General features: G+C 42.1%; 1 protein-coding gene across 1 annotated transcript in view; it reads left to right on the plus strand.

The window, feature by feature from the left end:
* Positions 1 to 6870: 6870 nt before the first annotated feature.
* LOC119857233 (cytosolic phospholipase A2 epsilon-like) overlaps positions 6871 to 23143 on the plus strand; it is a 43652-nt gene continuing 27379 nt past the window's right edge. The window contains exons 1-7 of the mRNA XM_038405874.2: positions 6871 to 7479; positions 8117 to 8203; positions 12900 to 12972; positions 13732 to 13868; positions 14261 to 14392; positions 21401 to 21441; positions 22187 to 22229. Coding sequence (XP_038261802.1) covers positions 7369 to 7479; positions 8117 to 8203; positions 12900 to 12972; positions 13732 to 13868; positions 14261 to 14392; positions 21401 to 21441; positions 22187 to 22229 — 624 coding nt within the window. The 5' untranslated portion in view covers positions 6871 to 7368. The remainder of the gene's footprint in view (positions 7480 to 8116; positions 8204 to 12899; positions 12973 to 13731; positions 13869 to 14260; positions 14393 to 21400; positions 21442 to 22186; positions 22230 to 23143) is intronic.

A 23143-nucleotide genomic window follows, 5' to 3' on the forward strand; every position in this document is an offset into this window, starting at 1 on the left:
GACCTATATGTGGGATCAAAGACTGAGAGGGCTTGCCATGGGGTTGCATTAAAAAATACATATTTTTTTAAGGAAAGTGTCTTTTCACTACTGTGAGAGCGCTTGGTGTTAGCTATAAAATGACATACATACTGTAGCAGTCTCTGCATTTCACAAACAAGATATGTTGACAGTAATTCCCACTTTACTAATAAACTTAATGTCCTGATGCTGCAAATCTACAGCTCAAGGGCCAGACATCAGTTTTTAAGAACTCAGAGTTGTGAATAAATTTGTGTTTTTGTTCCTTTTCTGCAACACCTTCTACTGTAAGCTCACTAGCTTTAATCTCTGTATGCCTCAACAGCAACATAAGAAATATCACCCATTTGAACCTCCAATCCTGCTGTGAAGGAAACGATTGGTTGTTTTTAGTCATAGCACTTGCACAAGTTGGGATGACATGTTAGTTATAAGCAAATATTTCATGTTTTTGTTATGTTGTACAATAAAGGGTTGTTTACAAAAGGTAAAATCAGCTTCTGCTCATATATTCAACTGATGCACTTCAGAGACAAATTTCATGACCACATCATGTTCTTTGTCACAATAATACAGCCATTATTGGGACAAAGAGCATAACAAACAAAGCCTCATTATGAATATAGTGAATAAAAGAACAAATTATCCACAGTTACCCCGATTTCAACTATCTTTTTGAAAAGCCTGATATGTGAGTTGATCTGGGGGCATTTGATTCCCCTTAACTGCATTTAGTATGGTTTACAAATGTTATCCATGATAAGTCAAATCTGAATAATGATTTCCTGCAGCCTGTAACTTGTGCAGAAGGATGTATACCATTGTTAACTCCCCTCTGCACAAGGAGCATAAATTATGCTTTGTATTCCCTGTGGGATTTTATTGCACTTCATCAATCATATGTTCATACAATGTTATGATATCTAAAAAGGACAAGCTGTGTTCTCAGTTGAGTGTCTGTTTATGGGGCCAACTCCTCAGGTAGTATAAATAGTGTAGCTTCATTGACTTAAATGGAGCTATGCTGATTTAGAGCAGCTGAGGATCTGGCCCTAAATATCACAGTATTTTCATTATATTATGGGACCATTGCAGTAAATAACACAGCTATGCATTGCACTCTGGGACTGTAGTGCCCTTACTTTTCCTCATCCACTATTTACTAGAATATGGTGATTTCATTACATAATGTATTTCAGTTTACCAAGAGCCACCACTGCTAGAGAGTTCTATAAAGCGCCATTACTAACTTGATGGAGCCATGTGTTGCAGTAAAATATGCAATCAGCTCACACTGATTAATGAAAAGCAAGGCTGTGCTACTGAGTGCTGATCTCAGAAATCCAACCCAATCACTTACACCTGTGGTTGATTTCGTTAGACTACTCTGTGGAAACTAGTTAAGTGTTGCTTTGGGCTAGCAAATTATAGCAGATCCAACTTGTCACCAAGGATATGTGTATGCTTTCTGATTGCCTGGATTGTGCTCAGAACCATATAATAACGGATAAGAAACGTGGATTAGTATTTTCTCTGATGAGATAATATACTGTGTACTGTCTCCCAGTGTGACTAGTACTCCCACGTGCTGTTCAAATATATACTTGCCCATTGCATATTTAAATTAAACATTGTAATGAATTCAGATTATTTGACATACATATTTACCCAGCCCTACGCCATGGGAAGAAGAGAATTTCCATAGGGATTAGCCAGAGGAGATTCTGCAGCATCATATCTTCACCTCAGGAGCTCCCTGGGATCTGCACTGCCAATGTTCTTGAACCTTTTTTCATACTGAATGGGGCTGGACATTTGTCTGGTTGGAGATATGGACAGTAACATGGGGGTGGGGCAAGAGGTTGCTTGTTGGAGGGATAAGGAAGGAAAGGGTTAATATCACAGTTTGGAACAAATTTAATTACCTTCCCGGTTCTGATCCACTAAGCCTCTACATTCTGTTTGTTCTATCTATTCCCTCTGAAAGACTCACTTTTTCCATGGTATCCTCAAAAAGTCAGTTAATAATTACTACTTATTGTTACTGGGGAACATGACTTGAACAAAGATGTGCATATGTCTTAATGGAGTAGCTGGGTGATTTTTATTGCTATAACACTTCTCATCCCTCCCTACTGTTTGTTTCTGTACTCTTCACACCCTCTCCAACACTGGATTGTAAGCTCATCAAGTCAAAGTCCATATCTGTTTCTTGCTTCTGTTGAAGTATTTGTAGAGACATGAGTTTCTGAAGCAGTGTCCGTTTGGTCTGCACTGGGCCTGGAGACTATAAGCAAAAGCTGCTCCTTTCAACCACACCCAGTTCTTTGCAGTATTTTTTGAATTTCACTTGCTTTGATGTCAGTATTGATCCTCATACCATGTAATCTTTTAGGGCCTGATTTACAAAGCTAAAGATGCAGATTGGCAGCTAGTAGAATTTCCAAAAGTGCCTAAGGGAGTTGGGTGCCTAACCTGCTTATGAGCTTTTGTAGATCCCACTGGGGTATAGCTACATATTTAGGCACCTAAATATCTTTATAAATCTGGCCCTTAATATTTAAGAGTTGAACTTACCATTCTTCAGAGATTGAGCAGCTCTTTACTGGAACTGTGCCAGGAATGAACTGCTGTCTTGACTCTGAAAAAGCTTAACCCAGGAACCAGAATTTATTTCCTGTTTCATGCCAAACCTCTGCTGTCTTCTTTGCTTTCGTCTAGCTACACATTTAGACCTTGTATAGACTAGAAAAAGGTGCTTTTTGCAATCAAGTTTTAGCAGATCAACTTATAGCCTAGGGTTGTGCCTTAGCTATAACTGACATGTTTGAATCAAGCTAAAGGTTTTAAACTGTACCTACATCTGTGTTAAATGACATTTCCAATTGAGTTAATCTAGCTTGACTAAGATAAATAGAATGAATAAAATACCTTTTTCTTCATCTAGACAAGCCTCAGAGATTAGCATTTGTGGTCCTGTTTTAACTCAAATTGTTGACCACTGCCAGTTTGAATTGTGGCAGGAAGTCCTCGTTCAGCCACCTTCCTTCAATCAAGAAGGGATCCAGATCGCAGTCCGTTGGCTCAAGTCTGGGAAAGCACCTGCAGTTTGTAACATCACCCCGAGTTGCTAAAGACAAATGAGAGTATTGTTGTGATGGGGCTGCATAGATTCTTCCAGCCAGTCTGGTGCATTAATAGCCTCCTCCAATAACTAGAAGAAGAGTATTATTTTGCCTCTGTTCAAAATGGGTGATAAATGTAGCAATTATAGAGGCAAAGGGAAGTCTTTGCTTCTGTGTTAATGTTTGGAATCAGTGATGTGCTTTGCGGCAAAGGCCTGGACGTGCAGTGTGGCTTTTGACTTAGTTATTCCATTCCTGATCAGATCTTCACTTTGAGATAACATTTTGAGAAGATGGTTGAATTTAATAAGCTCTGTGCAGCACTTTTGATAGACTTCCATCAGGCCTTTGATTCAGTGCCTTGAGCAAGCTTGTGGCATCTAATAAGGCAACTTAGTGCCCCTGGGTTGATAGAGTCATTCATAGAAGGGCTCTGTAATGGAACAGAAAACTGTGTTTTAATTCATGGTAGATATGGACATGATTTCCTATTTCCAGGGGAGTTTGGCCAGGCTGCATCTGAATGTCCAGCTAAACCAGCTTGAAGACCTAAGTAAATATTGACACAGGTGGTGCTTTCTCTCCAGGAAGATTATGTCCCTTTGGGATTTGCCTGGATTGTGATTTAACTCCAGTTAATTGATTGCCAGTTAACTCAAATTCACTAACACATTTATAAATGCTAGTACAGATTCTCCACAAACATTTGTATACTAGCCCAAACCACAAATGTTTGTGTCTTAGATCAAATGTATGTAGATTATCAAGACTCATTTTTGCAGATGTGCTAATTTACTCAGCAATCAATTAACTCTCATTAAAACAGGGTGTCAAGGTTCCTTCCCCACTCTGAACTCTAGGGTACAGATGTGGGGACCTGCATGAAAACCTCCTAAGCTTACTTTTACCAGCTTAGGTTAAAACTTCCCCAAGGTACAAACTATTTTACCTTTTGCCCTTGGACTTCCACTGCCACCACCAAACGTCCGGGTTTATTTTTTGAGAAAAAGTTGTTTGGAAACATCTTTCCCCCCAAAATCCTCACCAAAACCTTGCACCCCCTTCCTGGGGAAGGATTGATAAAAATCCTCACCAATTTGCATAGGTGACCACAGACCCAAACCCTTGGATCTTAAGAACAATGAAAAAAGCATTCAATTTCTTACAAGAAGAATTTTAATATAAGAAAAGGTAAAAAGAATCAGCTCTGTAAAATCAGGATGGTAAATACCTTACAGGGTAATTAGATTCAAAACATAGAGAATCCCTCTAGGCAAAAAAAAAAGTTATGAAAAGGCTCAAAGACAGGAATATCCATTCTATTCAGCACAGCCTATTTCCTCAGCCATTTAAAGAAATCCTAATCTAATGCCTATCTAGCTAGATTATTTACTAAGTTCTAAGACTCCATTCCTGTTCTGTCCCTGGCAAAAGCATCACACAGACAGACACAGACCCTTTGTTTCTTCCCCCCTCCAGTTTTGAAAGTATCTTGTCTCCTCATTGGTCATTTTGGTCAGGTGGCAATGAGGTTATCCTAGCTTCTTAACCCTTTACAGGTACAAGGGCTTTTCCTCTGGCCAGGAGGGATTTTAAAGGTGTTTACCCTTCCCTTTATATTTATGACACAAGGCCACAAATTTTAGTTTAGATATAGCCTAAGGGCCTGTTTTTCTATTTGCCTGCACATTAAGGAGTCAATTGTGTCATTGCCAAGTGGATGTAGAATGCTGCCAACTCAAAATGATTTACACTCATTTTGCCCTTATATAATGGCTCCATAAGATGCAGAACAACAGAGAATCAGGCCCTAACTGTACATTCTGAGGTCGCCAACGTTCATGATTAAACAAGGTAAGATTTAAGGATAACGATATTAAGCAAATACAACACATTACCTAACACTAGAAATTGGATTTTATTCTGGACTTTTTTGCAGTTGTAGCTGATGCTTTCTACGGTACATAAATTAAGGCACTCTTCCCATTCTGCAGAAATTCCCCACAACAATAGATGTCCCATGAAATCCTCCCCTAAAGCATAAAATAGCCTTAAATATAATTAAGATATGTTTAAAAAGAAAAGGAGTACTTGTGGAACCTTTTTTCCCCACTACATGCATCAGATGAAGTGAGCTGTAGCCCACGAAAGCTTATGCTCAAATAAATTTGTTAGTCTCTAAGGTGCCACAAGTCCTACTGTTCTTTTTGCAGATACAGACTAACACAGCTGCTACTCTGAAACCTAAGACATGTTTGTGTCAGAAGGATGCGGCTGGTGGTTGCTGTTTTGCACCAAATTCGGAATGGCAAGGAGTACACATATTATACTTAGTAGCAGAGCTGCTCAGGAATTCATCAAGAAATGCCAGTTCATCAGAACCAAAACTGTTGTGAAACAGACTTGGGTTCAACAAATTTCCCAATTTGAAAAAATGCTGAGAAAAAAAGTTTCCAAATTGTTGAGACATTTTGCTTCAACATTTTCTCAATTTCAGTTTTCCGGTTCAAGACTTTTCATTTCCAAATGTAAGCTAATTAGACTGAAAAGGGTTTCAAAAAGGATCAAAATCAAAAACATTTCTAAATTATTGAAATAATTTTGATTGACCCAAAATTTAAAAAAAATGTTTTTCCATCTACGTATATTTTTGAGATTTCAAGGTTTCATCCTGATTTGAGGTGGGAAAATGTTTCGAACTTTTGAAAATATTAATGGGACAGGAAAACTGTTTCTCATTTGCTCTACTTATCAGCAAGAGTGATGACAGAATGCAACCTAAATAAAAAGTGCATTTCACAATGCTATATTGTTATAGCCTGCATACAAAGAAATTGCACAATGCATGTAGGTGTTATGCTTTGCAGTGTTTTGAAATAATGTAGCCCATGGCAAGAATTACAATATTGTGCTGACTATGCCAATTGCCAAATTATTTGGCATGGCAGGCAGGGAAAGCCTGTCTCTAATTTATGTAATAGATTTGTGCTGTAATTATGGGTAATACTAGCTGCGCCTATGTTTTAATATATTTGGAAATATACAAGCAGTTTTGCATGCCTGGAAATTCATCATTCAACTGCTCCACCCCAGACAAACCAGAAAGGCAACATAGGAATCACAATTGTAGCTGATGCTGGCAACTGGCCCATAGTTCTGTTCTTTTACAGAGTAGCAAACCCTGGTGAATTTCAGATCTCTGCATAAGTGATGGCATTGTCTTCAAGTTCTGAGCAGGCACTGAAAGAGACAATAACTCACCCTTATTATAGGAAACCATGTAATCGTCTGGAGTGATCACAAGTCATTCTCCAGCATTCAGCTCCTCCCTGATCCCAAGTGAACAAACAGGCCCAAGAGAAAAGGCTCCCAACTGTGGTGGCAGGGAATATACTGAAGAAGCTGGCCTCTGAATTAGATTCTAAGTCCTTGTTCCCAGATACTACATCTGTAGCCGTTAGAAGATCTGGTCTTTGAGGTTGCTGAGCTAGTTAATTCAGACATCAGCTTGACCTTGTCCCTTGAACTCCTGATCACTCCTTCAGTGATTCAAGCACTAATGACAGACGCAGAAGTTAATGAGCACCAAACAAGCAAACACAGTGGAGAGGAATCCCTTAACAGCCATGTAGGTCAGGGATCTTGGGGACACTCAGAACAGTTTTAAGCAGTTCAACTCAAGAAGCCAGCAGTTTCTTGTTCCTGGCCAATGCTATGACTATTATTCACATCCAGCTGTTTTGACCTCTCATGAAGATACAGAAGACCAGTGTCTTTGATAGCTCCTTGTCTTCAAGTTCATGTGAGGTTTGGGCCCTACCATGCTGTCTGCTAATTGGTTACTGCTGTCTACAATCAGAGGTACTTGCGTTTCAGTGGTGCTCTAAGTGCATAGTTTGCACAGGGCTTTTTTGGATTCCTTTGAGAGGAAAAGTGCATTATTAAGGGGAAAAGAATAAATTTTGTTATCATTTATTACTATTTCCTAAAAACCCCATCACTGGGAAGAATAGGGCACTCTGGCTTCAGCATCTCCGGTCCTCCAACCACTGTATCTGCAAAGGAAATCTTCCCCCTTTGCAGTCACCCAAAAGACTCACCTTCCTAGGGTGAGGAAACAGGGGAAGATTCTTTTTGTTTGCAAAGTCAGAGAAGGGTGAGGCTCTGAGTCAGTTTATAAAACAGCTGGTCAGCTGCTTCTACTGGTTTAAAAACTATAAATATGTTTCAAGAGTCACTGCTCACTGTTGGATGTGGTATTCAAGTGCCATTGGTCGCATCGGACTTGTGTGTAACGGATATCGCAATGGAATCATGTGCCAGTTTACCTCAGGTAAGAATGCTTGAAATTCCAGTCCATTGAGGTGTGTACAGCACAAAGCAGGTGCTGTTCGTCCTGCTTGGTCATTAATTATTGTGTGTGGCTCTTTCCAGACAGGGGAGAAGGTCCTTGCCTCAGGGAACTTACAATCTCACTGAGAAATGACAACAGCCTGGGAAGAGAGGGAAAACCTCTTTGGAGAGAGAGATTCACTTACAAAGATATCAGATCACCTGGGGCTTTTTGTGTGTTTCATGTTTTTCTTGTTTTGATACATTATTTTAAACTGTGATATAATTAGCCCCGAGGGAGGGAGCAGACAGCTGAGATTCAGGTAGAAAGCAAGGTGGGTGAGTCTACAGGGGGCAGGTTTACTGTTCCTTTTATAGAAACAGATGAGAGGAGCCTTCATCCTCTGCTGTTTCGTACAAACAGCCTACATTCATACCAATTAAAGTAATTAGGGTGTACAAAATGACAGTATTTGGTGCACCAGACGAGCATTGCCACATTCTGGGGCTCTGTGATCCACAGCTCTGAATCTGGGCTTTTCAGCCTTTGTTATAGCGGTTATGCATTTATAATAGTGAATGATACTGGATGGTGAGAATTTTCTTTTCAGTGTTACCATTTCTCTCTCTTGCTTCAGGACCTGAACACTAAGACTAATCCTTTGGGAATGAGAGAAGCCAAGGAGAGGGATCTGTGCACAGTACAGGGGACTGCTGACAATAAGGTACTATACAAGAGAATTTCAGAATCAAACCATATTAGGGCTGTTTCTGCTGGCCGAGGGAAGGGGAGGACAAATTTATTCACTGATCATTTGAATAGCTCCTTAATGGCTAAGCAATCCCAGGTTCGTGGGTGAAACATGCTGATGTTTAACATTTGAATCATTCTTTGTTCATATTAAAGTTCTTTGATGCATGGAAAATTTTAGTATCTCTGTTACTTGAAAAGGGATTGGTTTAAATGGACTTTCTACTGTAAAATATGTATTACTACAGACGAGGACAAATTTACTGCTGGTGTAAGGGGTAATTGACATCAATGAAGTGGGGCTATTTGCACCTTCAATGAATCTGGCGCAGTGTCTCATTGGTTTTTCAAATGGTGCAAACCCCAGTTTTATGGGTCAACTTTACTTCTGGCTTCTGCTGGAGGGAAAGTCATCACAACACAGAGCTTCAGGGGGAATTAATACATATTATATTAAATCCTCCAACGGGAAGTCAGGGTACCAGCGTTACTCAAGAAGACACCTCTTCACGCTGGCAAACTCTCCAGTTTTCACCCTGTCTCTAACCTTCCCTTCTGTTGGTGAAGTGTATTGAGATGGTGACGCTAGTGTCATCCAGAATCCTTGCATTTCACTTGATCCCTGGCTTTAGACCTGGGCATGGTACAGAGACCACCCTGGTCTGATTAGTTAGTTGGTGATCTCTTCTGAGGAATATATTGTGTTCATGTGTCTGTGCTGTTTATCCCTTTTGCCTTAGGCACAAATTGGAATTGTTCACGTGTGCGTACAAGAGTTTGCACCTGCAAAATGTGCTTTTGTTTACCTAAGTGGAGGTTGATGACTAAAAATCAGGCCCTATAAACCAATCTGTCAAACACAACTCTGATGTATTTGAAGTGCCACTTAACAGTAGAACCATAGAAATGTAGGACTGGAAGGGACTTGGAGAGGTCATCTAGTCCAGCCCTCCGTACAGGCGCAGGACAAACCAAACCTGGATATTTATATTTTATGTATGTTAATATTTGATAAGACCTAATCCTGCATCACTGAAGTGAATGGGAGTTTTGCCACTGACTGCAATGGGAGCTGGATTAAGTCCATAGTGCATAAGAGAGTTAAAAAATGGTCCTATTGCTCCCTGTCCATCCACTGTAGAATACACTTCTATTACGGAGCCTCTGAATGTGGCACGGCTGAATAGTTTAAAAACTATATATGTAAATGACAGACTTTGTGTTTGTAAGCAATAAAAGGAATATGCTAACATTGAATAATATTTTTCAGATCATGAAGGATTTGAATGGTTTTCTCTCAAATCTCCATGGGAAAATTAGCAGAATTAAGAGAATCTAGCTCTCTGATGTAATGGCATTTATTAAACTATTTAGGAAACACCACCTATTTTTGTTAGATGGGATCACAAAATATTGAGTTACAAACATCATACTGATCATTTAAGAAATTTCCCCCTTCTGTTCATTAATTAGATGTAACACATTAATATAAAAATAATGCTGCACTTCCCTAGAGTCTTCCATCCACAGCTTAAAAATTGCTTTACAAACTTTGAACCAAATCCTTCAAGCCTTCTTTAGGCAAAACTGCCATTGATTTAAATGGGAGATTTGCATTAGTAAAGACTGTGTGATTTGGTCCATTAATTATTTAAGCCCTCACAATAGTCTCTGAGATCTCTTGAGTATATAACTTGCACTATGTACAGTGTGTTAAGTTGGAACGTTTTGAGTAATGATTTACTGCCAATTAATTTTGTGTCCTATTTTGTTTTTTTCCTTTTCTGGAACCTTTGAAATGGAGGGTTCATAGTAAGTAAAGTGTGAACTGAATGAAAAATATAAATAAAATGGGGGAAATGAAGAAGACCCCAAGAAAGGATCAGAGGAGCAATGTGAGAGGTTGGGGGAGAAATGTTAAATCTCACCCCAGGAGACACAGTCTGGTTAAAAGTAATTAAACAGCTGGGTAAAGGAGATGAGGGATTTTTATGTGAAAGAGGGTTAAACGTGGTAGTTTCACCTGAGTTTCACTTCACATTTCTTGCAAACTCCAAGGGTCCAAACCCAGGTAATTCAAAATTAAAGGAAAGATTCTCACAAATCTCTAAAAAAGAAAAGGAGTACTTGTGGCACCTTAGAGACTAACAAATTTATTTGAGCATAAGCTTTCGTGAGCTACAGCTCACTTCATCGGATGCACAAATCTCTGTACACTGAAATAGATTCATAGATTCATAGATACTAAGGTCAGAAGGGACCATTCTGATCATCTAGTCCAACCTCCTGCACAACGCAGGCCACAGAATCTCACCTACCCACTCCTACGAAAAACCTCACCTATGTCTGAGCTATTGAAGTCCTCAAATCATGGTTTAAAGACTTCAAGGAGCAGAGAATCCTCCCTCAAGTGACCTGTGCCCCATGCTACAGAGGAAGGCGAAAAACCTCCAGGGCCTCATCCAATCTGCCCTGGAGGAAAATTCCTTCCCAACCCCAAATATGGCGATCAGCTAAACCCTGAGCATATGGGCAAGATTCACCAGCCAGATATTACAGAAAATTCTTTCCTGGGTAACTCAGATCCCATCCATATAATATCCCATCTCAGGGGATTAGGCCTATTTACCCTGAATATTTAAAGATCAATTACTTACCAAAATCACATTATCCCATCATACCATCTCCTCCATAAACTTATCGAGTAGAATCTTAAAACCAGATAGATCTTTTGCCCCCACTGCTTCCCTTGGAAGGCTCTTCCAAAACTTCACTCCTCTGATGGTTAGAAACCTTCGTCTAATTTCAAGTCTAAACTTCCTGGTGGCCAGTTTATACCCATTTGTTCTTGTGTCCACATTGATGCTGAGCTTAAATAATTCCTCTCCCTCTCCTGTATTTATCCCTCTGAAATATTTATAGAGAGCAATCATATCTCCCCTCAACCTTCTTTTAGTTAGGCTAAACAAGCCAAGCTCCTTAAGTCTCCTTTCATAAGATGAAGTGAGCTGTAGCTCACGAAAGCTTATGCTCTAATAAATTTGTTAGTCTCTAAGGTGCCACAAGTACTCCTTTTCTTTTTGCGAATACAGACTAACACGGCTGCTACTCTGAAACCTGTTTCATAAGACAAGTTTTCCATTCCTCGGATCATCCTAGTAGCCCTTCACTGTACCTGCTCCAGTTTGAATTCATCCTTTTTAAACATGGGAGACCAGACCTGCACACAGTAGTCTAGGTGAGGTCTCACCAGTGCCTTGTATAACGGTACTAAAACCTCTTTATCCCTACTGGAAATGCCTCTCCTGATGCATCCCAAAACCGCATTAGCTTTTTTCACAGCCATATCACATTGGCAGCTCATAGTCATCCTATGATCAACCAATACTCCAAGGTCCTTCTCCTCTTCTGTTACTTCTAATTGATGCGTCCCCAGCTTGTAACTAAAATTCTTCTTAAATGCATAACCTTACACTTCTCACTATTAAATTTCATCCTATTACTATTACTCCAGTTTACAAGGTCATCCAGATCCTCCTGAATAATATCCCAATCCTTCTCTGAATTAGCAATACCTCCCAGCTTAGCTCAGTGCTCTCATGCAATTACAAGAAATCATTCAAAGGAATCAATATTCCATGGTGAGTAGCATGAGGGAGGTATCAAAGTAGAGAGAACCGAAATTGAGCCTAGAAGCAACCTGGGGACCCTGGAGTAAATATTGCCTGTTGGAGGCTTCAACACACTAAGAAGAGCTCTGCTGAGAATAGCAGCCACTTCTCTGACGCCCAAACCATGTGTGCTGCACCAGTGGCAGCTGGATCTCAAAGAACTAAAATTGTACCATTTATAAAAACCTCTGCAATTTTTCCTTTTCTCACCTAAAAACTACATGAAAAATCCAGCTCCCAACTAAGCCCTGAATTATACAATCTAACACAACTGGACTTTAGTTAGAAACCAAACCAAGCTCCCCTAATTGTATGAATCTGTGTCTCATATTGTTTTAATCACAGAATCTGGCTGAGATGATTAGTAGTAAAATATCCGGGGGTAACCGTGTTAGTCTGTATCCACATAAACAACAAGGAGTCCGGTGGCACCTTAAAGACTACTGTGCAGAGAAACGTGGGCGACAGCAGGCAGAGGGCTCCTCTCTCTCTTCCTGTCCCGTGTCGCCTTCCTCCTCCACAAAGCTCCTTTGCATGCCCCCTGCTGTCCCCTTCCTTTCCTCTCTGGACTCTGCCCCGCTGGGCAGCGCCTAGCGCAATGGGCCGCTGCATCCTGCCTGGGTACCCCAGTGACCTGCTGTGGATGTGCCTTTCTCCCCTTAGCCCCCTTCCTTCCCCGTCGGCATGTCCCTGGCGCTCCACAGCCATGTTGCTCAGACATCAGCAGGGCCCCTCCCTGTCCTCCCCGGCAAGTTAAATGCAGGGACCCTTCCCGGTGCCCTTGGCTGTGAGGTTGTTGGCCCTGTGAACCCAGCCCAGCTTAGCCCCCAGTTATCCTTCCCCAAATAGATTTGTTGACCATTTTATTATCATTCAGAAACTGCCTGAGCAGGTTGCTTATTTGTTAGGTATTTCTCCATCCCTCATGACCATTTCTGTCTACTAGATCTACCCCACATTTTAATATTCACCCTGGCCTTTTGTATGTTTATTCTGCAGACAGAATCATCTCCTTGTTACTTGCTCACTGTAAGAGTCATAAGGGCGAGGAATCTCCATCGGACAGATGCCTGTGAGTAACTTTCCTGATCTAGAAGTTCCACATAATTCTGCACTGGGAATGGTGCTGAGCTGTTCTGCTCCAGGGGGACCTGTACTCCTCCAGGGAAGAAGAAGGCTTCCTAGACTTCCTCAGTGCCCAGAAAGAGTCCACCCACTGCTACACCCTTTTAAGAGATGCAGAATATTTACTTTGTGGGCTGATCCAGGGTGAAGTGCCAGAGTGGAGAGGGAGCAGACAGGGCAATTGCTTGCACCTATTGCACACCTCTCCTCATGCTCAGAGGGAAATTGAGAAAGCAGTTCCTGCTCTCCACTGAAAGCAAGGACTGCAACTGTGTCTGACCCTTATGTAAGTTGTGCAAAGGTGGGGGAGGTTCCTTGGGCTCTCCCCCATACTTTGCCCTTACGTTAGGGCCAGGCATAGATTGGTTCAGTATAGCTATGTTTTTTCTCACAGGCTATATAAAATATTCATGCTTTTTTCTAAGAAAAATAATAAAAAGCTTAATAAGAAAATAACTGCTTCAATGTATAAAATGGAAAAGCTTCTTTTAAAAAATGTGTTTATTGTGGCTCTTGTTGCAGTTAGATAAAGAAGAGTCCAATTCCTCCTCTTCTCCATCCCTATTATCTGGACTGGGCTGGATATGTTGGACAGAAAAGAAAGCTTTCATTTTGTTCAGTGTGTTCATTCCCCTTAGTGCCAATTAGCACTGCATAAATTGTTGTGTTGTCATTTAGCAAGGTTGTTTTTGTTTTTAATATGCAGTAAGCCAATCTGATTGCTATGTGACCCTGTGGCTGCCGACAGCTTCGGCCGAAAAGTTCTGGACTAAGACCATCAACAACTGCGAAGACCCAGTCTGGAATGAAACCTTCTACTACAGGATCCAGAGGCAGGTCAAGGTAAGTCCTTGAGAACTCTCTCTTATCTGTGCTCTAGAGAGTTCTCACCTGCAGAAAGGATGACGGTAATGTTACTGGCTGGCAGGAAGATGTGAAAATGGCACATCGCAACTCAAAAGTTTGCCATCTTGCACCAGGCTGTGGAAGCCGAATGTATCAGTCAGCCACCTGCCTAGCTTTGGGCTGGGGAAAACCTGCATTACTTAGAGTTAGAAGATGTCTTTTCAAAGGTAGATGTTTGCATCATTTCCTCATGCCTCCTCTCTCCCACCATACACTCTCTTTCTCTCTCCCCCTCTCTTTGTGCAAGATTTTCCCCAGGAGTCCCTGCTTCCTGGGCTCTGTGAAAGCCAGAATGCAGAATTTCTAAACTCCCTCATCTTCCTTCCCAGAACGTGCTGGAGCTGGGTGTCTACGATGAGGATGATGTTACCCAGGACGATCACCTCTTCACTGTGCGCTTTGATGTGGCTAAACTTCCACTTGGAGAAAGAGTTCTCATGTACTTCAAGTCTGATCCACAGGTGAAATATGAAATAACAGGGAGGGCTGGGTGAAAGGGACACACTTTCCTGGGTTTTCTGCCTACACTACTATTTGTAATCACAGGTTTCAGAGTAGCAGCCGTGTTAGTCTGTATTCGCAAAAAGAAAAGGAGTACTTGTGGCACCTTAGAGACTAACAAATTTATTAGATTTTTTTAGATATTAGCTACAGCTCACTTCATCGGATGCATTTGGTGGAAAAAGCAGAGGAGAGATTTATATACACACACACACAGAACATGAAACAATGGGTTTATCATACACACTGTAAGGAGAGTGATCACTTAAGATAAGCCATCACCAGCAGCAGGGGGGGGAAGGAGGAAAACCTTTCATGGTGACAAGCAAGGTAGGCTAATTCCAGCAGTTAACAAGAATATCAGAGGAACAGTGGGGGGGTGGGGTGGGAGGGAGAAATACCATGGGGAAATAGTTTTACTTTGTGTAATGACTCATCCATTCCCAGTCTCTATTCAAGCCTAAGTTAATTGTATCCAGTTTGCAAATTAATTCCAATTCAGCAGTCTCTCGTTGGAGTCTGTTTTTGAAGCTTTTTTGTTGAAGTATAGCCACTCTTAGGTCTGTGATCGAGTGACCAGAGAGATTGAAGTGTTCTCCAACTGGTTTTTGAATGTTATAATTCTTGACGTCTGATCTGTGTCCATTCATTCTTTTACGTAGAGACTGTCCAGTTTGGCCAATGTACATGGCAGAGGGGCATTGCTGGCACATGATGGCATATATCACATTGGTAGATGCGCAGGTGAACGAGCCTCTGATAGTGTGGCTGATGTGATTAGGCCCTATGATGGTATCCCCTGAATAGATATGTGGACAGAGTTGGCAACGGGCTTTGTTGCAAGGATAGGTTCCTGGGTTAGTGGTTCTGTTGTGTGGTGTGTGGTTGCTGGTGAGTATTTGCTTCAGATTGGGGGGCTGTCTGTAAGCAAGGACTGGTCTTTTTCGCAAGATCTGTGAGAGTGATGGCTCGTCCTTCAGGATAGGTTGTAGATCCTTGATGATGTGTTGGAGAGGTTTTAGTTGGGGGCTGAAGGTGATGGCTAGTGGCGTTCTGTTGTTTTCTTTGTTGGGCCTGTCCTGTAGTAGGTGACTTCTGGGTACTCTTCTGGCTCTGTCAATCTGTTTCTTCACTTCAGCAGGTGGGTATTGTAGTTGTAGGAATGCATGATAGAGATCTTGTAGGTGTTTGTCTCTGTCTGAGGGGTTGGAGCAAATGCGGTTATATCGTAGCGCTTGGCTGTAGACAATAGATCGAGTGGTATGATCTGGATGAAAGCTAGAGGCATGTAGGTAGGAATAGCGGTCAGTAGGTTTCCGATACAGGGTGGTGTTTATGTGACCATCGCTTATTAGCACCGTAGTGTCCAGGAAGTGGATCTCTTGTGTGGACTGGTCCAGGCTGAGGTTGATGGTGGGATGGAAATTGTTGAAATCATGGTGGAATTCCTCAAGAGCTTCTTTTCCATGGGTCCAGATGATGAAGATGTCATCAATGTAGCGCAAGTAGAGTAGGGGCATTAGGGGACGAGAGCTGAGGAAGTGTTGTTCTAAGTCAGCCATAAAAATGTTGGCATACTGTGGGGCCATGCGGGTACCCATCGCAGTGCCGCTGATTTGAAGGTATACATTGTCACCAAATGTGAAATAGTTATGGGTCAGGACAAAGTCACAAAGTTCATCCACCAGGGTAGCCGTGACAGTATCGGGGATACTGTTCCTGACGGCTTGTAGTCCATCTTTGTGTGGAATGTTGGTGTAGAGGGCTTCTACATCCATAGTGGCTAGGATGGTGTTTTTAGGAAGATCACCAATGGACTGTAGTTTCCTCAGGAAATCGGCGGTGTCTCGAAGATAGCTGGGAGTGCTGGTAACGAAGGGCCTGAGGAGGGAGTCTACATAGCCAGACAATCCTGCTGTCAGGGTGCCAATGCCTGAGATGATGGGGCGTCCAGGATTTCCAGGTTTATGGATCTTGGGTAGCAGATAGAATACCCCAGGTCGGGGTTCTAGGGGTGTGTCTGTGCGGATTTGTTCTTGTGCTTTTTCAGGGAGTTTCTTGAGCAAATGCTGTAGTTTCTTTTGGTAACTCTCAGTGGGATCAGAGGGTAATGGCTTGTAGAAAGTGGTGTTGGAGAGCTGCCTAGTAGCCTCTTGTTCATACTCCGACCTATTCATGATGACGACAGCACCTCCTTTGTCAGCCTTTTTGATTATGATGTCAGAGTTGTTTCTGAGGCTGTGGATGGCACTGTGTTCTGCATGGCTGAGGTTATGGGGTAAGCGATGCTGCTTTTCCACAATTTCAGCTCGTGCACGTCGGCGGAAGCAGTCTATGTAGAAATCCAGGCTGCTGTTTCGACCTTCAGGAGGAGTCCACCCAGAATCCTTCTTTTTGTAGTGTTGGCAGGAAGGTCTCTGTGGGTTAATATGTTGGTCAGAGGTGTGTTGGAAATATTCCTTGAGTCTGAGACGTCGAAAATAGGATTCTAGGTCACCACAGAACTGTATCATGTTCGTGGGGGTGGAGGGGCAAAAGGAGAGGCCCCGAGATAGGACAGATTCTTCTGCTGGGCTAAGAGTATAGTTGGATAGATTAACAATATTGCTGGGTGGGTTACGGGAACCATTGTTGTGGCCCCTTGTGGCATATAGTAGTTTAGATAGCTTAGTGTCCTTTTTCTTTTGTAGAGAAGCAAAGTGTGTTTTGTAAATGGCTTGTCTAGTTTTTGTAAAGTCCAGCCACGAGGAAGTTTGTGTGGAAGGTTGGTTCTTTATGAGAGTATCCAGTTTTCAGAGCTCATTCTTAATCTTTCCCTGTTTGCTGTAGAGGATGTTGATCAGGTGGTTCCGCAGTTTCTTTGAGAGTGTGTGGCACAAGCTGTCAGCATAGTCTGTGTGGTATGTAGATTGTAATGGATTATTTACCTTCAGTCCTTTCGGTATGATGTCCATCTGTTTGCATTTGGAGAGGAAGATGATGTCTGTCTGTATCTGTGCAAGTTTTTTCATGAAGTTGACAGATTTCCACTCTATACGGCTAAATTCAGTGCCTTGCATAATCACAGGTTTCAGAGTAGCAGCCGTGTTAGTCTGTATTCGCAAAAAGAAAAGGAGTACTTGTGGCACCTTAGAGACTAACAAATTTATTAGAGCATAAGCTTTCGTGAGCTACAGCTCACTTCATCGGATGCATTTGGTGGAAAAAACAGAGGAGAGATTTATATACACACACACACACACAGAGAACATGAAACAATGGGTTTATCATACACACTGTAAGGAGAGTGATCACTTAAGATAAGCCATCACCAACAGCAGGGGGGGGAAAGGAGGAAAACCTTCCATGGTGACAAGCAAGGTAGGCTAATTTCAGCAGTTAACAAGAATATCAGAGGAACAGTGAGGGGTGGGGTGGGGGGGAGAAATACCATGGGGAAATAGTTTTACTTTGTGTAATGACTCATCCATTCCCAGTCTCTATTCAAGCCTAAGTTAATTGTATCCAGTTTGCAAATTAATTCCAATTCAGCAGTCTCTCGTTGGAGTCTGTTTTTGAAGCTTTTTTGTTGAAGTATAGCCACTCTTAGGTCTGTGATCGAGTGACCAGAGAGATTGAAGTGTTCTCCAACTGGTTTTTGAATGTTATAATTCTTGACGTCTGATTTGTGTCCATTCATTCTTTTACGTAGAGACTGTCCAGTTTGGCCAATGTACATGGCAGAGGGGCATTGCTGGCACATGATGGCATATATCACATTGGTAGATGCGCAGGTGAACGAGCCTCTGATAGTGTGGCTGATGTGATTAGGCCCTATGATGGTATCCCCTGAATAGATATGTGGACAGAGTTGGCAACGGGCTTTGTTGCAAGGATAGGTTCCTGGGTTAGTGGTTCTGTTGTGTGGTGTGTGGTTGCTGGTGAGTATTTGCTTCAGATTGGGGGGCTGTCTGTAAGCAAGGACTGGTCTGTTTCCCAGGATCTGTGAGAATGATGGCTCGTCCTTCAGGATAGGTTGTAGATCCTTGATGATGCGTTGGAGAGGTTTTAGTTGGGGGCTGAAGGTGATGGCTAGTGGCGTTCTGTTGTTAATTTGCAAACTGGATACAATTAACTTAGGCTTGAATAGAGACTGGGAATGGATGAGTCATTACACAAAGTAAAACTATTTCCCCATGGTATTTCTCCCTCCCACCCCACCCCCCACTGTTCCTCTGATATTCTTGTTAACTGCTGGAATTAGCCTACCTTGCTTGTCACCATGAAAGGTTTTCCTCCTTCCCCCCCCCTGCTGCTGGTGATGGCTTATCTTAAGTGATCACTCTCCTTACAGTGTGTATGATAAACCCATTGTTTCATGTTCTCTGTGTGTGTGTGTGTGTGTGTGTGTGTGTGTGTATATAAATCTCTCCTCTGCTTTTTCCACCAAATGCATCCGATGAAGTGAGCTGTAGCTCACGAAAGCTTATGCTCTAATAAATTTGTTAGTCTCTAAGGTGCCACAAGTACTCCTTTTCTTTTTACTATTTGTAATGTATTACTGTTTTCCTTCCTGCATATTGGATTGCCCACCCTAGTAGTCTGTCATTCTAACCCTCTGGAAAGGCCTCTTTGCTGGCACTTCCTCCATTATACTGAAGAGTTTTGCCTCCATGCTCTTGGGCAACGGAGGCTGGCGGAAGTGGGATGCTCTTTGCAAAGCAGTCTCTTCAGTGAGTTTGCCGCCAAAGATGACCCTAGTGGAGATTATTCTTCCCTCCAATGGGTATCATGCAAAGTTCTCTGTCACTACTTGTTGGCACCAACCCAGCAATTATGAGGTAAATTGCACAGCTGATTACTTAAATTGACAACTAGCTGTATAAATTCTTATTTAAAGTCACGTCTGGAAAGTTGTGTCTTTTTTTAACAAGTTTCCTAAGTGATCAATTGCAATGTAATATACCACTGGTGTGAAGGGGCAATTAACAGGAAAGCTTGGTATCAAGAGATTTATCAGGTATCTTATGTCCAAGCCACCTCACTGGCATTGGTACTATCAGTGCTAAGGTAAAGAGTATTGGCTAGGTAGGAGAGAGGAGAATATCCTTCGGATGTTTTTGTGAAGAATCTCTGTGTACTTTTCACAATGCCCCAAGAGGTCAAAGCAACAGGGGCCTAGGACTATACTATTTATATAAAGTATCCCCACACGGACACAAACAGTGAGAACAGCTCCTGTGTTGCAAAATAATGTCAGGTACGGTGGTTTTTTTTGAAGACTTGAAAAGATTAAATAAGCTGCATCTGCTGCAAAAAATTAAAGATGACTTTGCAACAGCACTTTCTGTATGGGGTCAGGTTTATACACGCAACAGGACTTTTCTGAACGGGAAGCATTATCATGTTCAGGGGTTCTTAACGTTTTTCATATCATGGACCAAATCTATTGGAGAGATTGTCACATTCGCCTCCCAACATCTCAGTCATCATCCCATTTGTGATCCCAAAACACGCCTGAGAGAGCTACAACAATTGCTTATATGCAAAAGTAATAGTTGGAAAGAATGTAGGTATGTTTTTAGCTGTCTTTAATGTGATAAGTGTATTGTCCTTTTTAAAAGACTATATTAATCACACAGAATCCTTTCACTCTTCAGTTATTCATCTCCTCTCTTCCCATCTGATCCTCCCACTCCTTTGGACATTGTTTCCTGCCAGCTGATCCCCTTCTTCTCCAGGCCCCATCTATGCTGCCCTCATTCCAGATTTCCTTCTACTCTGCTGCCCTGGGCATATTGCCAAGTGACCTGGTCCTCCTCTTCTACTGTTTCCCTGCATGTTTCTAAGGGATGTCTACACTTCAAGCTGGGGGTGTCATTCCCAGCTCTGTTTGAGCTAGTGCACTAAAAAGAGAGTGTACCTGCAGCAGCACAAGCAACGGGAAATATCTCATTGTGCAATGAGTGTAGCTGAATGCAGGTTAAGTTGAACAAGCCTTTATTAAACACTTTGGACTGCTTTATCCATGTGACTGAGTTGCTTTCAGCCTAATTCCTAGCATGACCTCCTTTCCTTTTGTCCTCTCAAGAGTAGTCCCTTCAGGGAACATGGCCATCTGACTCCACTCCATTGATCATCATACATGAGGGGCTAACTGCTCTACATATGTACGTAGTGTCTTGGCCAGGCCAAAGCTACACTCTATTTTTAGCACACTAGCTCAGTCAGAGCTAATGAGAGTACGTCTCCTCGAGCTGGGAATCACATCCCCCTTCCCCCTGTTTGAAGTGTAGACATACCCTCAATCTCCTCCCCTACTAGCAGTCTGTCTACACTGCAGCTGGGAGGTGTGATTCCCATTGCAGGAAGACAGGCTCATGCTAGCTCAGCTGAAGCTAGCATACTAAATATAGCCATGTGGAAGTTGTAGCATTGGCAGCAGTTTGAGCTAGCCAGCCAAGCTCAGACCTGGGGGGCAGGGAGGCTTGTAGCCCAGCCTGTGACATCCACACTGCTATGTTTAGCATGCTAGCTCAGCTCAAGATAGTGTGAGTCTGTCTACCCACACTGGAAATCACACCTCCCAGCTGCAGTGTAGATATATACTAGAAGACTTCCTCATATTGACAGCCTCTAGCTCCTCTCCCACTGATGGGTTGCAACTCCAGTCCTACTGGTGGCAGTGATCCCAGACAGCATCTCATTCCGCCCACCCCTATTAGGTAACAGCAGCTCCCGGTAGAGGAAGGCACACCAACACCTCTTCTTTGTTCACAGCTGCTTTTACAGACATCCAGGCCCTTCTTAGCAATAAAGAGCCTTAGTGCTTGTGTAAAAGCAGCTAGAAGTGAGGAGGAGAAGCCAGCACCAAGTGAACTGACAGGTATCCATGGACCACCACTAAGTGCTCCATAGGTCACTAGTAGTGCATGGGACACAGCTTGAGATCCTATGTTATAATAATCACATTAACTTTCTTTCTTCAGAGAAAGGAGGAGCTGGAGGTGGAATTCAGACTGGAGAATATGTAAGTAAAAGCCAAATGCTATAGAATCTGTAAGGGACAGAAGCAACAATTCAGAGACTAATGAATGAATCCATTTCATTGGCCCAGAATGCATCATTCTTTGACACTACTATTAATAAGCATAGTTTACAATGAGATTTATGGTATCTGTAATATCAAAGAATAGTGCATTCTGGGAGAATCATCAGTGAATCATGGACAGGCAGGAGAATTTCACAGAGGAGTAAGAATTATTAAAAAGCTAGTTAAGTTTTTTCTGTGCTGAATACCCATTAAGACGTGATTAGTGGGACAGTCTTCACCTGTATCTGGTATTAACTCAAATTTCATTTTAGCTTCATAGTTTGTCTTTGAGATAAATGGGGCAATACTGTCCTCTTAATGGTATAATGGGATCTGTTTTGTCTGCAATACTTCTTTTACATTTAGAATCTTGATCCAATGAAGCCAATTGTAATCTCACTTTAGTGAATGTCAGAAAACAATCACATGGTGTGGCCCAGTAGAAAATATTTGTTAGCTGAACTTGATGACTAGAATGGCATGAGCTTTAGTGGTTGTGCCATGGCAAAACACTATATGGAGACTTGCACCATGAGGCTTCTAGAATTATCCTTTGTTCAGACACAGCACTTCCATAATTTTGCACAGAACTAAGATAAGCCAGATAACAGTTGGGAGAAAAGTGTCTCATTAAATTATATTGCACCCATTACTAAATATGCACTTTTCATTTTGTTTCTAGTTCAGATCCCTCCGAAACCATCGTGACTAATGGAGTTCTAGTGGTAATTTTTATGTTCTGTTATCATCCCTGTCCTGTAGCAGTACTCATAATGCAGGTGAGATGAGGGTTGCCAATTTTGATTGGACGTATTCCTGGAGGCTTCATCACATGACATAATCTTTAATTAAAGATTAATCTTTAATTGCTGGAGGCTCCAGGACAATCCTGGAGGATTGGCAACCAGCGGTGGGACTAGAGAAACTGTGTGCTGCTTCGCAGTCAGCAGGCCAAGGCACACTCCTGCAGCGAGAGGCTGAGACTGAATATAGATGTGATTTCCCTCTTAGTCATCTGACTCACACCCATCTCCTCCCATGTGTCACGTTTGGAGAGCTATGATTGGAGCAGCTGCGAGAGCCGCCAAGCCAGCACTCCTACGATATTGCAAAGTGATTCCTTCTGGCAAAAATTGGGAGTGGTATAGTGGTGAGTTGCCTCACAGCCAGCATTCTCACCTTATTGCCTGCAGTGGGAGGTACTGATCTCTGTAAAGCTATGAGCTCCCCCACATACATTATTATTCAGTCCCATCCTCTGACACTGTATGAAATGGTGGAGGAACAATTTGCTTCCCCATAGTCTCTGTTCCTATACCATTCCCCCAAATTACTGGCACTTAACAATAACACTTCCCACAAGGGCTTTGCTTGCCAGTGATACGGTTCTTAGTAGCTTTCTCTCATTATGATTTTTTCTCCTGAATTAGTCCTTTGTGCCCCTCTCTGTATCCTGAGAATGCTGTTAGTTTGGCCTGCCTGACACTTTTCAGAGAAGCTGTGTTGTAAGTCACAACCACCCATCCTTTCTTACAGCTGATGACTACATATGACTCCCTACAGTTATTCAGTTTCATTCATAATCGGATAGCAAGGTCATTGTAGAACATTTGGTTTTCCTACGGGCTGAGCATGTTGC

Source organism: Dermochelys coriacea, chromosome 6 (assembly GCF_009764565.3).
Source record: "Dermochelys coriacea isolate rDerCor1 chromosome 6, rDerCor1.pri.v4, whole genome shotgun sequence".
Classification (NCBI taxonomy): Eukaryota; Metazoa; Chordata; order Testudines; family Dermochelyidae; genus Dermochelys; species Dermochelys coriacea.